This window comes from Gopherus evgoodei, chromosome 3, assembly GCF_007399415.2.
Source record: "Gopherus evgoodei ecotype Sinaloan lineage chromosome 3, rGopEvg1_v1.p, whole genome shotgun sequence".
NCBI classification, from domain to species: domain Eukaryota; kingdom Metazoa; phylum Chordata; order Testudines; family Testudinidae; genus Gopherus; species Gopherus evgoodei.
This window is the reverse complement of record NC_044324.1, coordinates 111,680,952-111,694,130: the sequence shown is the minus strand read 5'-3', so window position 1 is coordinate 111,694,130 and position 13,179 is coordinate 111,680,952. Positions and strand designations below refer to the sequence as shown.

Here is a 13,179-nt window from a genome sequence, read left to right as displayed (position 1 = left end):
TCATTCAGAAAATAAACTCATTGTTGAGCAATCAAGGTGGAGGATTTTACAGCTCATAATCACTTTCATGGCTTTTCGAAACCAAGGATAAAAGAGAGAGTAAATCAAAGGATTAATGGCAGAGTTAGAATAAGCAAACCAAACCACAATGTGAATGACAAGGGGTGGAGTTATGAAGTTGAGGAAAGCATTAATTATTACAGTTATAAAAAGAGGTGACCAGAATAACAAGAAAGCAAACACAGGTACACCCAGGGTTTTAGCAGCTTTCCTCTCTCTTCTGCTAACTCTGTTATTGAAATCAGACAACTGGGTTGTGTTGCTCATAATCTCTATCATTCTAGCTTGTCGTTTAGCCACAGCAACGATCTTGCTGTAAAGTGCTATTGCTGTCAAGAAAGGTGTCATAAACGGATAGTTAAGAGTTAATAGAACAGAAGTACTTCATGTCTCTTTTGCCTGTAAAGGGTTAACAAAATCAGTGAGCCTGACTGTCACCTGACCACAGAACCAATCAGGGGACAGGATACTTTCAAATCTTGAGGGAGGGAAGTTTTTGTGTGTGCTGTTAGTTTTTGGTTATTGTTCTTTCTGGGTTCTGAGAGTGACCAGATGTGCAACCAGGTTTCTCTCCAATCTCCCTTATACAGGTTCTTATAGATTCAAAATAGTAAGTACTAGGTGATAACGTGAGTTAGGCTTATGTTTGTTTTCTTTATTTGCAAATGTGTATTTGGCTGGGAGGAGTTCAAATGTGTATTTGGCTGGAAGGAGTTCAAATTTGTATTTTGCTGAAAGGATTTTAATTTGTACTTGTATACTTAGGCTGAGAGGGTATTCCCAGTGTCTATAGCTGAAAGACCCTGTAACATATTCCATCTTAAATTTACAAAGATAATTTTTACTGTTTTTCTTTCTTTAATTAAAAGCTTTTCTTGTTTAATAACCTGATTGTTTGTTGGATGGCATGGGAACTGAGTTACTGCAGAGAATTCCTTCTTGGGTGCTGGCTTGCCCACATGCTCAGGGTTTAGCTGATCGCCATATTTGGGGTCGGGAAGGAATTTTCCTCCAGGGCGGATTGGCAGGGGCCCTGGAGGTTTTTCGCCTTCCCCTGCAGCGTGGGGCACGGGTTGCTTGCTGCTGGTTTCTCTGCAGCTTGAGGTCTTCAAACCAATTTTGAGGATTTCAATAACTCGGTCCTGGGATAGGGGTTGTTATAAAATTGGATGGGAGGGGTTCTGTGGCCTGCCTTGTGCAGGAGGTCAGACTAGATGATCAGATTGGTCCCTTCTGACCTATGAGTCTATGAGTCTATGAGACCCCAGGGGACTGGGTCTGGATCCACCAGGGAATTGGTGAGGAGAAAGGAGGGAAGGGGGAGAGAAAGATTAATTTCTCTCTGTGTTAGGATTACTTTCTCTCTCTCAGGGAGAGTCTGGGAGGGGGAGAGAGAAGGAGGGGGGAAGGTGGATTTTCCTCTCTGTTGTAAGATTTAAGGAGTTTGAATCACAGTGATCTTCCAGGATAACCCAGGGAGGGGAAGCCTGGGAGAGGCAACGGTGAGGGAAAGGGTTTACTTTCCTTGTGTTAAGATCCAGAGGGTCTGGGTCTTGGGGTTCCCCGGGCAAGGTTTTGGGGGGACCAGAGTGTACCAGGCACTGGAATTCCTGGTTGGTGGCAGCGCTACAAGTACTAAGCTGGTAATTGATCTTAGAGGAATTCATGCTGGTACCCCAACTTTTGGACACTAAGGTTCAGAGTGGGGAATTATACCATGACAAAAGGTATGAAATAAAGGAAAGAGGATACAACCACCTGTGTTTTATTTAAGATAAGCTGACATGTCCCTTTACATGAGAGACCATTAACTAATTCTTGTAGCCCTTCTTCATTAGCCCCAGTGAAGACAACAAAAACACTGTATACTAATGAAAATGTCCAGGCAATGCCTATGAACATGCCTGAATCAGGCACTGTGAACTTAACTAGATAAATTAAAGGGTTGTTGACAGCAACATATCAATCAACAGAGATGAAACACAAGTGAAATATTGATGCAAGGCATACAGATACATTTAAACAACAGTGCAATCTACACAATATTTCCCCAAAATACCAACATGTTTCAACAGATTTTACAGTGCTAAAGGGTAGCATGCTCAGGCTCAGCACTGTAAGGGCTCAGCAGCACTTCCCCAAAAATTGTTCCTCACAGCTGCCAGAAGCAGCTGTGGCACAAGACACAGGAACTGAGAGCAGGGAAACTTCCTTTCATGTATTCTCAATGGTCCCCATGCTGGTGCCTAGAGAGCAACAAGGAGAAGCAAGAAGGAAGGTACCTGACTAGAGAAGTAGATTCCATTCCTGCCTCTACCACAGAGTTCTTATGTGACACTGGGCAAATCACTTAAACCAAACTTTTCACACTAACTGTGTGGTCCTCTTTTTCTGGGTGCCCAACTTTAGAAACTCAAGTCTGATTTGCAGTAGTGCTGTTAACTCACAGCAGTGGTTATCTTCAGTGAGAGCTCTGGTCTGAACAAAGAAGTGCTATAAAATGCTAAGTTCTCTGCAAACTCAGGCCATAGGCATGCCAGATAGAATACAGGCTGGAGTATTCAAAGATAGATAAGTAGAGTTTTGTCCACATTATCAGTACACGATTTGAGGACTTCAATAACTCAGACATAGGTTAGAGGTTTGTTACAGGAGTGGATGGGTGAGATTCTGTGGCTTGCATTGTGCAGGTCAGACTAGATGACTATAATGGTCCCTTCTGACCTTAAGTCTATGAATCTATGAATTTATCTACCATATAGGCAGCATTTATGCCAAACACTATACTTTACTCCTTTCTCCCAATCTGAGCAAAATATGTATAGGACAGCAAAAGGCCTAGGAACCGCTTATGTTCTCAAAATAGGGTATAAAGTGGACCTTAAATAGTATAGGAGCCTTATAGTCCCAGTTTTATCTTTTTTGTAACAATTCGCTCCTGGTTTTTGTCAGAGTAGACAAACAATATGAATGTCAATACTGTTATACTGAGCAAAAGAGAAAGGAGTGTGAACTCTAGCAAGTCAGGTGTAAAATTACAATTAGTCAGGCCAAAAAGAATTTGAAGAGCAACGAGCAAAAGACCCAAAACTAACTGCAATTTTTCTTGAGTACATCGGAAGCAGGAAGCCTTCCAAACAATCAGTGGGGCCACTGGACGATCGAGGTCCTAAAGGAGAACTCAAGGAAGACAAGGCCATTGTGGAGAAGCTACATGTATTCTTTGCATCAGTTTTCACTGTGGAGGATGTGAGGGAGATTCTCACACCTGAGCCATTCTTTTTAGGTGACAAATTTGAGGAATTCTCCCAGATTGAGGTGTCAATAGAGGAGGTTTTAGAACAAACTGATAAATTAAACAGTAATATGTTGCCAGGACCAGACGGTAGTCACCCAAGAATTCTGAAGGAACTCAAATATGAAATTGCAAAGCTACTAACTGTAGCATGTAACCTACTATTTAAATCAGTGTCTGTGCCAGATAACTGGAGGATAGCTAATGTGACGCCAATTGTTTTAAAAGGCACTGGAGGCAATTCTGGCAATTACAGGCCTGTTAGTCTAACTTAAGTACCAGGAAAATTGGTTGAAACTATAATAAACAACAGAATTATCAGACATATAGATGACCTCAATTTTCTGGGGAAGAGGCAACATGGCTTTTGTAAAGGGAAATCATGCCTCATCAACTTATTAGAATTCTTTGAGGGGATCAGCAAACATGTGGACAAATCGATCCATTGAATATAGTGTACTTGGATGTTCAGAAAACCTTTGACAAGGTCACACATAAAAGGCTCTTAAGCAAAATAAGCATTCATGGGATAAAAGAGAAGGTCCTCTCTTGTATCAGTAAATAGTTAAAAGACAAGAGACAAAGGGTAAGAATAAATGGTCAGTTTTCACAATGGACAGAGATAAGTAATGAGGTCCCCCAAAGATCTGTAGTGGAACCAGTGGTGTTCACCATAGCCATAAATTATCTGGAAAAAGAGATAAAAAGTAAGGTGGCAAAGTCTGCAGACAATACAAAACTACTCAAGAAAGTTATGTCCAAAGCTGACTGTGAAGAGATACAAAGGACTCTCACAGAACTGGGTAACTGAGCAAGAAAATGCCAGATGAAATTCCATGTTGATAAATGCAAAGTAATGCACATTGGGAAACAATCCCAACAGCACATATAAAATGATGGGTCTATTATTAGCAGTTACCAGGCAAGAAAGAGATCTTGCCTGGATAGTTCTCTGAGAACATCTGCTCAATGTGCAGCAGCAGTCAAAAAAACTGACAGAATGCTAGGAACCATTAGGAAAGGGACAGATAATAAGACAAAATATCATAATGCCACTATAAAAATCCATAGTATACCCACACCTCGAATAATGTGTGCAGTTCTAGTCGCCTCATCTCAAAAAGATAGATTAGAATTGGAAAATGTACAGCGAACGGCAACAAAAATGATTAGGGTATGGAACAGCTTCCGTATGAGGAATGATTGAAAAGAGTGGGAACATTCAGTTTAGAAAGGAGACAACTAAGGGGGGATATGATAGAAATCTTTAAAATCATGACTGGTGTGTGGAAAAAGTGAATTGGAACGTGTTATGCATTACTTCATATAACACAAGAAACAGAAGTTACCTGATTAAATTAACAGACAGCTGGTTTAAAACAAACAAAAGGAAGTACTTCTTTACACAACACCTAGTCAATCTGTGGAACTTCTTCTCAGAGAATGTTGTAAAGGCCAAAAGTATAACTATGTTCAAAAAAGAACTAAATAAGTTCATGGAGGATAGGTCCATCAATAGCTATTAGCCAAGATGGTCAGGGATGCGACCCAATACTCTGAGTGTCCCTGAGCCTTTGACTGCCAGAAGCTGGGACTGGAGAACAGAGGATGGATCACTCAATAAGTGACCTGTTCTGTTCATTCCCTCTGAAGCATCTGGCATCAGCTACTGTCCGAAGATAGGATATTGGGCTAGATGGACCATTGGTCTGACCCAGTATGGCCATTCTTAAGTAGTTTACTAATGTAAAGGAAACTCATGCAATGGTGACATGAGTAGGTACAGATGCTAACTCAAGACTATTTTTTCTTTAACAATGTTTATTCTCAGCACATAAGACGTTGGCTTGGACTTGTAACATTTTGGAATGGCTTTCTGAAATACTGAGTTTTGTCTCAGTCATTTCAAACAAACCTATCTCTACTTGGAACACTGAAGCATAGGCCTCAAACTTATAAACACATATGCATATGAGTAATAACAATGAGGAGCATGAGCACAGGAACAGAAGAGGGCCTGGGCACAGATCTGATTGGGCTTCACCTACTGGTGGCTGAGCCAGCTGTGAGGTGACCCAGCCACTGGACTGTCGCCAGGTATTTTAAGCCCCTCAGAGTCTGAACAGGGTCCAGTCACTGCCCCTGTCTTGGGGTTTCTAGGCACACTCTTGGGGTGAAGACTCTTGGGAAGTCATGGGAGCTGTCTGTTTAGCAGCTCCTCCTGAGAATTGTGACCACATGACCCAGCTGCCTAGCACCTGGGCTTTGTACTGACTCCTCAGGTTCCTCTGTGGCTTAAAACACACCCTGTCTCAGAACTCCACTCAAAACTGTGAGCCTTATGAGCTACCAGGGCCACCCATAGGATCCAAGGGGCCTGGGGCAAAGCGGGGAAGCTGCGGCGCTTGTATTCACCTGGCGGCAGTCCGGGTCTTCAGCGACATTTCAGAGGCAGAGGGCCTTTCAGTCACTCTGTGTCTTCGGCAGCACTGAACGGCCCTCTGATACCAAAATGTCACCGAAGACCCGGAGCAACTGAAGGGCCCCCCGCCGCTGAAATGCCGTCGAAGACCCGGAGCGACTGAAGGACCCCCCGCCACCAAAATGTTGCCAAAGACCCGGACTGCCGCCGGGCCAGGGCTCGCGGGGCCCCTGTAGGGCCCAGGGCCTGAAGCAAATTGACCCACATGCCCCCACCTCTGGGCAGGCCTGTGGGTTACCTCCTCAAAGGGTCATATGGTAGGTATAGCATATAACACAAAAACACCTTTTACAGAATTCTAATATATTATTGCTCTTTATTTAAGCACAAAAAATACAGATTACAGATCATATAGAAAACAACAAACATCCTGAACACAGTGCCCCTCACTCTAGCTCACCCGTCCTTTGGAAGTCCTTAGGGGACCAGTATTCAGGTAGACAGAGTTCATCCCCACATACACACACTCTCCTCACAGGCTCTTGCAGTAGTTTTCCTCATCCTGAGCTTGTGAAAATGGCCGAGTCCCAAAAAGAGCAGCTTCTTTTATAACCTTCCAGTCCCTCAGACATGTGACTCCCTGGTCAGCTTTAACAGATGACCTTAGGATTATACCAAGTAACTTTGTTATCAGGTAACTTCTCTCCTGACAAACAATTCTCCAGGGTAGAAGCCAGTCTTTTGTCTAGGGTGGTTTCTTTTTGAATAGAAGACCATCACTATTATTAGGTCTTTGCCACTATACTTGTTGCAAATTCAGTCCAACACATGTAGGTGAAAGGACAACAAAGAACACTAAAGGCTGCACCTTCAAAATGCATTTTGCAGTGTGGTAAGGATACATACAGAGATCTCATAATCTCACACACATTAGAGATTATGGAGATACTGGAGTATTGTGTCCAGTTCTGGGCACCGCATTTCAAGAAAGATGTGGAGAAATTGGAGAGGGTCCAGAGAAGAGCAACAAGAATGATTAAAGGTCTTGAGAACATGACCTATGAAGGAAGGCTGAAAGAATTGGGTTTATTTAGTTTGGAAAAGAGAAGACTGAGAGGGGACATGATGGCAGTTTTCAGTTATCTAAAAGGGTGTCGTCAGGAGGAGGGAGAAAACTTGTTCACCTTAGCCTGTAATGATAGAACAAGAAGCAATGGGCTTAAACTGAAGCAAGGGAGATTTAGGTTGGACATTAGGAAAAAGTTCCTAACTGTCAGGGTAGTTAAAGAGTGGAATAAATTGCCTAGGGAGGTTGTGGAATCTCCATCTCTGGAGATATTTAAGAGTAGGTTAGATAAATGTCTATCAGGGATGGTCTAGACAGTATTTGGTCCTGCCATGAGGGCAGGGGACTGGACTCGATGACCTCTCGAGTCCCTTCCAGTCCTTGACTCTATGAATCTATGAATCTATTAAAGATACAGCAATGTCCTGCAAAATCCTTGAAAAACCTTACTGAATTAAGTTTAAGTATCTTTGGGATCCATTGTGTTAAGTTAATAGTTTATATATAATTTTGGGCCAGGATCATATGTAACCTCTCTAGTTGGTCTGGATGATCAAGAGGCTATATTGGACAATGTGCATGACAAAAATGGACTTTGGGGACAATATGTGTGAAGTGAACTTCCTGGAATATACAGGAGAGATGTATGCAAATTCCCCACCTCTGGTTATGCAACAACCCAGCCTTTTGAAGCTATGTCCTGAGGAATGAGCCATTGTCTGCTGATCATATAAGGCCAAGCTCAAAGACCAAAGCTATATAAAGGAAAGACTGAACTATTCATGGTTGTTCTGGTTCTAAATCTGAGATAGTTATGAAATAGCAGGCACAGGGGAAAACCCTAGTTGTGGGTTTTGAAGGACTGATCCCAAGGATGGAGTTGGAGTGTCCTTTAGGACGCTTTTTAGAGCGCATTACCTCTGGTAAACTTTCATTGTTTTTAATATGTTTCCTTGGTAATACTTCCACCTTAAGACTAAAGTGCTTGTTTATAAATACCTATGTGGTAACTTGTAACAGCTGGCAATTACAGCTGTTCAGAGCCTTCAGAGAGACAGAAAAGCACAGATGCTGGCCTATTTAGGCAGCCTGGCTTGCTGGGGATATCATAGTGTAAGCAGGGAAATATGCAGCCTGGAAAAACCCTGGTCAGGAGGAAGAGAGATGCCGGTCTCTTCCCAAACTAGGTGGTGGCTGAGGCACTGGGAGCCTAGAGTGGGTGCCCTTGAGGAATGACAGACGTGAGATATAGGTTGCAGTTGCCCTGGTGATAGTACAGACAATTCCCCAGATCATTACATGTTCTCAGGGAGATGGTTCTGGCTTTCTGAGCCTGTGCCAATCCTGCACCCTCAGCTGCTTTAACTTGTACCGCCTGAATAAGGTCTCTAAGGGCTTGTCTACACTTAAACTGCTCCAGTGGCACAACTGTAGTGCTTCAAAGAAGATGCTACCTATGCCATCAGCGTAAGTAATCCACCTACCCATCAACCTTCTGCTGTCCACAGTGGGGGAGATCGCATTAATGCGGCAACCAGGGGTGTGGATTTTTCATACCCTGGAGAGATATAATTATACCAACATAAGTTCGTAATATAGACTAGGCCTTAGGGCCTGAACACCACTAAAGGATCGTCCTGCATTTCTGAGGAACCTATAAACTATGGAAAATATAGGTTTGGAATGGAAGTGCCATCTCAACCATACATCTACACCTACTCAAACTCACTGAGGCAGAAAGAACCTAAATTGTATGGCCAGCAGCTCCCTTGCCCTCACCAGTCCCCTCACGAGTCCAGCAGATGCACAGTCCCCCAGCAAGTGGCCTCCAGGGCAGATGAACCCTGCCATGTTAAGAGCTTGTTCCACCAACTTTTCATGTGCAGAAACCCATAGGGCAGGGGAATTTCTGGGACAGGCTGTGGATAGGCCAGAGCAGGGAGGGGGTATAGTGGCAACCTGGCCAGTGTAGTTCGGGTAGTTCTGCACCCTGACTATTCCAAAGCCAGAAGGCCCATAGAAGCCATAGGAGCTAGAGTGCAATTTAGGGCTGCCCTAGTTTGCACTGGGAGCTGCACTGGAGCACAGACACATCGGGATGACACAAGCTGCTTCAATCCTTGCCCCAGTCTTAGCACTGGAATGAGTTTGGCCTAAAGTGTAGTAAAATGAGAAGAGAGAGACAAAGAGAGAGTATCAGAGGGGTAGCCGTGTTAGTCTGGATCTGTAAAAGCAGCAAAGAATCCTGTGGCACCTTATAGACAAACAGATGTTTTGGAGCATAAGCTTTCGTGGGTGAATACCCACTACGTCAGATGCATGTAGTGGAAATTTCCAGGGGCAGGTATCTATAAGCAGGCAAACTAGAGATAACGAGGTTAGTTCAATCAGGGAGGATGAGGCCCTGTTCTAGCAGTTGAGGTGTGAAAACCAAGGGAGGAGAAACTGGTTTTGTAGTTGGCAAGCCATTCAGTCTCTGTTTAATCCTAAGCTGATGGTGTCAAATTTGCAGATGAACTGAAGCTCAGCAGTTTCTCTTTGAAGTCTGGTCCTGAAGTTTTTTTGCTGCAGGATGGCCACCTTAAGGTCTGCTATAGTGTGGCCAGGGAGGTTGAAGTGTTCTCCTACAGGTTTTTGTCTATTGCCTTTCCTAATATCTGATTTGTGTCCTTTTCCGTAGAAACTGTCCAGTTTGGCCGATGTACATAGCAGAGGGGCATTGCTGGCATATGATGGCGTATATTACATTGGTGGACGTGCAGGTGAATGAACCGGTGATGGTGTGGCTGATCTGGTTAGGGCCTGTGATGGTGTCACTGGTGTAGATATGTGGGCAGAGTTGGCATCGAGGTTTGTTGCATGGATTGGTTCCTGAGCTACAGTTCCTATGGTGTGGTGTGCAGTTACTGGTGAGAATATGTTTCAGGTTGGCAGGTTGTCTGTGGGCGAGAACTGGTCTGCCACCCAAGGCCTGTGAAAGTGTGGGATCCTTGTCCAGGATGGGTTGTAGATCCCTGATGATGCGTTGGAGGGGTTTTAGCTGGAGACTGTATGTGATGGCCAGTGGAGTCCTGTTGGTTTCTTTCTTGGGTTTGTCTTGTAGTAGGAGGCTTCTGGGTACACGTCTGGCTCTGTTGATCTGTTTCCTTATTTCCTCGTGTGGGTATTGTAGTTTTGAGAATGCTTGGTGGAGATTTTGTAGGTGTTGGTCTCTGTCTGAGGGGTTAGAGCAGATGCGGTTGTACCTCAGTGCTTGGCTGTAGACAATGGATCATGTGATGTGCCCGGGATGGAAGCTGGAGGCATGAAGGTAGGCATAGCAGTCGGTAGGTTTTCGGTATAGGGTGGTGTTAATGTGACCATCACTTACTTGCACCGTGGTGTCTAGGAAGTGGACCTCCCATGTAGATTGGTCCAGGCTGAGGTTGATGGTGGGGTGGAAGCTGTTGAAATCGTGGTGGAATTTTTCCAGAGTCTCCTTCCCATGGGTCCAGATGATGAAGATGTCATCAATGTAGCATAGGTAGAGAGAGAGAAATACCCCACTGCAAGATTAATAAAGGTGGGACTGATTTATTTTAACACACGTACCATTACCTATTACTTCAGTTGCCTCCATCAATATTCCTGAAAAAGCAATTTACAGTAATAATACTGAGATAACACCTGGTTGCTATGGGAGCCAGTTAAATTTGCTTTCAAAAAATAAAGGGAGGGTCTTATAATGAGACTTTGTACAAACATATGCATCACAGTATATACTTAGTTAAACGACTGTCTTGTGATGAATCAAAGTAGATTTCTTAATGATGTTTTTTCAGACTCTACACATCTGTCGGTGTTTACACCCGTTACCAGAGGGATTTCACTTTAAGAGATGATCACTAAATTTCCCTTGTGTTAGCTGATTTTCCCCTCACCCCACCCCTCATTTTTGAGAGGACAGCATGCGTGTACTGTGTCATTAACTTTGCTAAGACAACTCAGAGGATAAAGCACTACTGAAATATGCGTCTCTTCATGCCTTCTATTCACATTTTAATCTAGGGCTATATCTGAAGAAAAGCTTCTCAAAAGGTAAGAATCCATCCAACTACAGTGAAGTCAATGGGAGTTTTGCAACTGACTTAAATAGAAAGATCAGGCATCGAGGAAATTTAAATAAATGAATATGAATAGGTAAAAAATAAATTCTATATTATAGCAGAGGAGAATACTTTCAATAATAAAGTATTCTTTGCTACTTGTTTACCTAGTTCAAAATGCCATTAAAAGCAGTAGTTACAACAGATATTTTGCTATGTTCTATTATTTACTTCCTAGTTACATTCACATTTCTGGTATACTGGTGGACATAATACAACACTTTGAAATTATTAGAGGGTAGCCATGTTAGTCTGTATCCACAAAATCAACAAGAAGTCTGGTGGCACCTTTAAGACTAAAGACTCCGGGTTGTTTTTTTGGAATTATTGTACTCTTACTCATGTAGACTTTAATTCTCTTTTTCAGACAGATTTAAAAACTGAAGAGCTTGACCAACCAGTGCCACACCATCACCATTGGTATACAAACGCAAACACCAAAAAAATCAGAGTAGTTAACAACAAAAGCACAACATGACTTCTGCACTTCTTCAGAATGAAGAAGCACAGTATTGCTTTGAGAATATTAATGGATCTTGCTATAAAACATCATTGTCTTCTGGAATCTGGATAACTTTGTATGTTGTGCTTGGTTTGCTGACAATTCTTACACTAGGTGGAAACCTAATGGTAATGATTTCAATTGCTTATTTCAAACAGCTTCACTCTCCTACAAATATTTTGCTCGCCTCCTTGGCATGCGCTGATTTTTGTTTGGGTCTGACTGTGCTATCCTTCAGCAGTCTGTTGAAATGTGCTGGTATTTTGGGGAAACATTCTGTAGATTCCACAGTTCTTTAGAACTATCTTTTTGTTATTCATCAATATTTCACTTGTGCTTTATCTCTGTTGATTGCTACGTTGCTGTTACTGATCCTTTAATTTACCCTCTCAAGTGTACAGTGCCAGTTTCAGGCATGTTCATAGCTGTTGCCTGGACATTTTCAATACTATACAGTTTTTCTGTTGTCTTCACTGGGGCTAAAGACAAAGGGATACACGAATTAGTAATTGCCCTCTCATGTGTAGGGAGCTGTCAGATTCTTTTCAACAAAACATGGGTGATTTTATCCACTCTCCTTTATCTAATCCCTTTTTTTACAACTATAGCACTTTACAGCAAGATCTTTGCTGTGGCTAAACAACAAGCTAGAATGATAGAGATGATGAGCAACAACACCCAGTCGTCTGACACTTACAGTGACAGAGTTAGCAGAAGAGAGAGGAAAGCTGCTAAAACCACTGGTATTGCTGTGATTGCTTTTGTGATATTCTGGTCACCTTATTCTATAATTGTAATAACTGATGCTTTTTTTAACTTCATAACACCACCCCTTGTCTTTGACATTGTGGTTTGGTTCACTTATTCCAATTCTGCCATTAATCCTTTGATTTACTCTGTCTTTTATCCTTGGTTTCGAAGAGCAATGAAAGTGATTGTGAGCTGTAAAATACTCCGGCTTAATTGTTCAACAATGAATTTATTTCCAAACTGAAAACCTATCCAATCCTGTATAGAGCTACTCACCTCACATTTCACAGTCACTCCCCTTTCCATAAAATCTGGCTGTTTATTTCTTTTTCTGAATAAAATACTGTCATCTTGATTTTATACTTTGTACAGCTTTTAATCATTGTGAAAAACTGGTTTATCACATGATATCAAGACGAGAGATTTACAGATACTATTAATTTAATACTAGATTATGCTATGAAACAATAATAGAGAAATGTCCATTGGTTGTAATTTTGTGACTGAGAAGATAAAATGGTCCTCCAGAATTAAAGTAAGGCAAAAAAAGAAAGATCAAAAATAGTTTTTCAGTGAAATTCATCTCTATGTGTTAGGAAGTATTAACAACACTTGAAACAGAAATGTTTTTCCATCCCTTTAAAACCTATATGGTATCATTATTTACCAAATGAACAATATAAATATTAACATTTTATACTTATATATTACTGTCGGCCTATGTGTGTTCAAATTCTTTACTTTTACTATTGAATTAGGTCCTCTTACACCCATATGGAATGGATATCATTATCCTCATTCAATGGATAAGAAAACTGAATTTCAAAGGAAGATGGACATTTAACTCTCTTAGGCTTCTTTGAAAAACCCAAACAAAGAGATTAAGGATCCTTTCCTGCTACTTTTTAAATTAGTGTCAAAACTCCCATTGACTTTTAA

General features: G+C 42.0%; 1 protein-coding gene and 1 pseudogene across 1 annotated transcript; one reads left to right on the top strand and one right to left on the bottom strand.

Annotated features, from left to right (window-relative positions):
• Positions 1 to 2,160, bottom strand: LOC115647524 (annotated as a pseudogene).
• Positions 2,161 to 11,462: 9,302 nt separating this feature from the next.
• On the top strand, positions 11,463 to 12,484 carry LOC115647523 (trace amine-associated receptor 7a-like). Its single transcript, XM_030554246.1, is given in 2 exon segments — positions 11,463 to 11,727; positions 11,730 to 12,484. Coding segments are annotated over 2 exon segments (1,020 nt in total).
• Positions 12,485 to 13,179: the final 695 nt, after the last annotated feature.